The sequence below is a fragment of the Malurus melanocephalus genome, unplaced genomic scaffold, assembly GCF_030028575.1.
Source record: "Malurus melanocephalus ecotype Western Australia unplaced genomic scaffold, MMel_1.1 scaffold_2300, whole genome shotgun sequence".
In the NCBI taxonomy this organism is placed as follows: Eukaryota; Metazoa; Chordata; class Aves; order Passeriformes; family Maluridae; genus Malurus; species Malurus melanocephalus.
The window spans coordinates 9,267-11,573 of NW_026625532.1; the positions used below are offsets into that span (position 1 = coordinate 9,267).

A 2,307-nucleotide genomic window follows, 5' to 3' on the forward strand; every position below is an offset into this window, starting at 1 on the left:
GCCACCGATCTGCGGGGAGCAGGGACAGGGCAGGGCTGAGCCGGCAGCGCTCTCCTGAGACCGGAGCAGCCCGGATCTCTCATCATGGGTCTTTTCGTCTCACATCACCGTCGTTGTCAAACTGTGTCCAAAGCTGATCTCCAAAAGGCTTTCTCGGCACTGCTGATGTATCAGGAGAGAGGTCTCCTTCATGGCAAGAAGAACGATCTCAGCTGTGAGCTGGAGAAGAGTGAATTCTGCTCCATTCATGGGATTGTGAAGGAGCTCCTGTATATGCAGAACGGATCATCATCCGGGGTTACACTCCTGCCTCAGGCACGAGAAGCCACTTGTCCTAAGCACGAAGGTGCCACTTGTCAGTGTGCAGTGAGTGAAAATGTAGAGAATGGAGTCTGCTCCAGAAATGGGAGTGTGAAGGTGCCCCTGGGTCCCCAGGCCATATCAACAATGAGGGATAACCACAAAAGTACCCTCAGAGGATTCCTGGGTGAGTGTAGGGCCAGCCTTGAGGCCTGTAGGGAGGGGACAGTGTCACTGCAGGAGCACAGGGCTGGCAGGGCTGGGGCTGCTCCCAGGGGCTGGAGGAGGCCYTGTGCTTTGCTGGGTCCCAGGAGTGGCTGGGACTGAAACTCCCAGCTGCCCCTGGGCAGTTCTCCTGTGTGACTCTGTCCCTGGCTCTCCCTGTCCCTGGTCTCYYCTGCTGGCAGCGCAGTGAGGGGCTCACAGGCTGGGAGGTCCCTCCTGTGATCCCAGGGGGTTTGGGTGGGGAAATGTGAGAGGCAGGCCTTCTCAGGACAGCCCWGTCCTCACAGCCAGTGGCTCTTTCCTGCTTTTCCTGCTCCAGTTGAGTGGATCAGATCCCATCCCAAGGTCACCCTGGTGCTGATTCTGCTCCTGCTCCTGCTCCTGGTGTTGGCGGCCTCCGCTGATGTGTCAGGTAAGGGAGGGGCAGCTGCCTCAGCCCAGCCCCTGGGGCAGAGCGGGGTCCCTGCTCCATGCAGAGGGGAACTCTTGGGCCTTCCCTCTACAGGGAGAACACAAACAGAAATTCCAGTTGTGCCTGAGACTCCTCTGCTGCTGGCCTGTCCCCATGGCTGGGTCGGGCACCGCAGGATCTGCTACTTCCTCTCGAGGGATCAGCTCAGCTGGGATCAGGCTCAGGCTCGGTGCTCTGAGCTCGGGGCCTCCCTGGCCGTGCTCCAGGACTGGGAAATGGTGAGTGAGGGGCTTTGGGGTGGCTGAGGGGAGCCTGGGGGGCTCCTGGGCCGGGGGTGCAGCTCCCAGTGCCAGCTCCTCTCTCCTTCCCAGGAGTTCCTCTTCCTCCTCACCAGGAACGAGGATCACTGGCTCGGGCTGCGCAGACGGGGCCGGGAGCTGCAGTGGGGGGACGGCAGCAGCTTCAACTCCTCGTGAGTCCTGGGGGCACAGGCAGGGCCCAGGGGGCACAGGGGCACCAGGTGTCCCCACCATGTTCCAATGCCGTCTCTGCTCCTCCCTGCAGGGTTCCTGTCCTGGGCAATGCAGGGTGTGTGTTCCTGGCTGAGGGTATGCTCAGGAGTGCTCCCTGCTCAAATCCGATGCCCTTTGTCTGCAGCAGGGCCCAAACTCACCAGTGACAGGGGATGGACTGAGCTCCCTCTCCGTGCTGGGCTTCGTCTCTTCCAATATGAGGAATGTTACTCCTCAGCTGCACCATCTGCCTTGTACTGACTCTCAGGGTCACCTCAGTGCCACTTTGTAGGGTCACCTCAGTTCCTGCCCTCAGGGACACCTCAGTCTCTGATCTCAGGAGATGACCCTGCAGGAGGAAGAGATGATGTGGAAGCTGASGTGTGACTGCCTGGGGAGGGCCTGGGAGTTCCTTTCTCCCTCTGGGACCATCACAGGACGTGAGCAGTTTCTCTTGCACTACACATTTCTGCAGCGACCTTTTCTGTCTATATTGATATAACACTGAAGAAGCAGATTTCAATTACATCCTTCTAACACTATATTTATGCACTAAGTTTATATATATATGTGAATACAGGCTTAAAACATGTGCTGCCATGGCAATTTGACATTGTTTAGAGCACGGTGCCAATAAGGCCAAGGTTGTGCTTTGACCCTACTGGGGCCATTCCCTTAAGAGTTGGACTCGATCCTCATGGGTTCCTTCCAACACAGAGCATTCTGTGAGATGTCCCTGTGTGACCCCCTCAGGATTTACGGTGTCAATGTTACTGCTGTTGTTATTTACTGCATTATTTTCTTATTTTTTTATTAAATGCTTGTCAAGCCCTCTGCTGTCCCTCGTGTCCCCTTGAT

General features: G+C 57.0%; 1 protein-coding gene across 1 annotated transcript; it reads left to right on the forward strand.

The window, feature by feature from the left end:
• The first annotated feature begins 6 nt into the window (after positions 1-6).
• LOC130587708 (early activation antigen CD69-like) lies at positions 7-2,283 on the forward strand. The gene is made up of 5 exons (XM_057388683.1): positions 7-487; positions 845-937; positions 1,031-1,215; positions 1,309-1,409; positions 1,502-2,283. Exons 1-5 carry the CDS (start codon positions 85-87, stop codon positions 1,614-1,616), a joined length of 897 nt encoding a protein of 298 aa, XP_057244666.1. The 5' UTR covers positions 7-84; the 3' UTR covers positions 1,617-2,283.
• The last annotated feature ends 24 nt before the right edge of the window (positions 2,284-2,307 follow it).

Bases quoted from the DNA above. Each gene is read 5' to 3' on its own strand.
- LOC130587708 (XM_057388683.1), top strand. From the start codon at position 85: ATGGGTCTTTTCGTCTCACATCACCGTCGTTGTCAAACTGTGTCCAAA. The intron at 488-844 runs GTGAGTGTAGGG...TTCCTGCTCCAG, and splicing joins TACCCTCAGAGGATTCCTGG to TTGAGTGGATCAGATCCCAT. The intron at 1,410-1,501 runs GTGAGTCCTGGG...TCCTCCCTGCAG, and splicing joins GGCAGCAGCTTCAACTCCTC to GGTTCCTGTCCTGGGCAATG.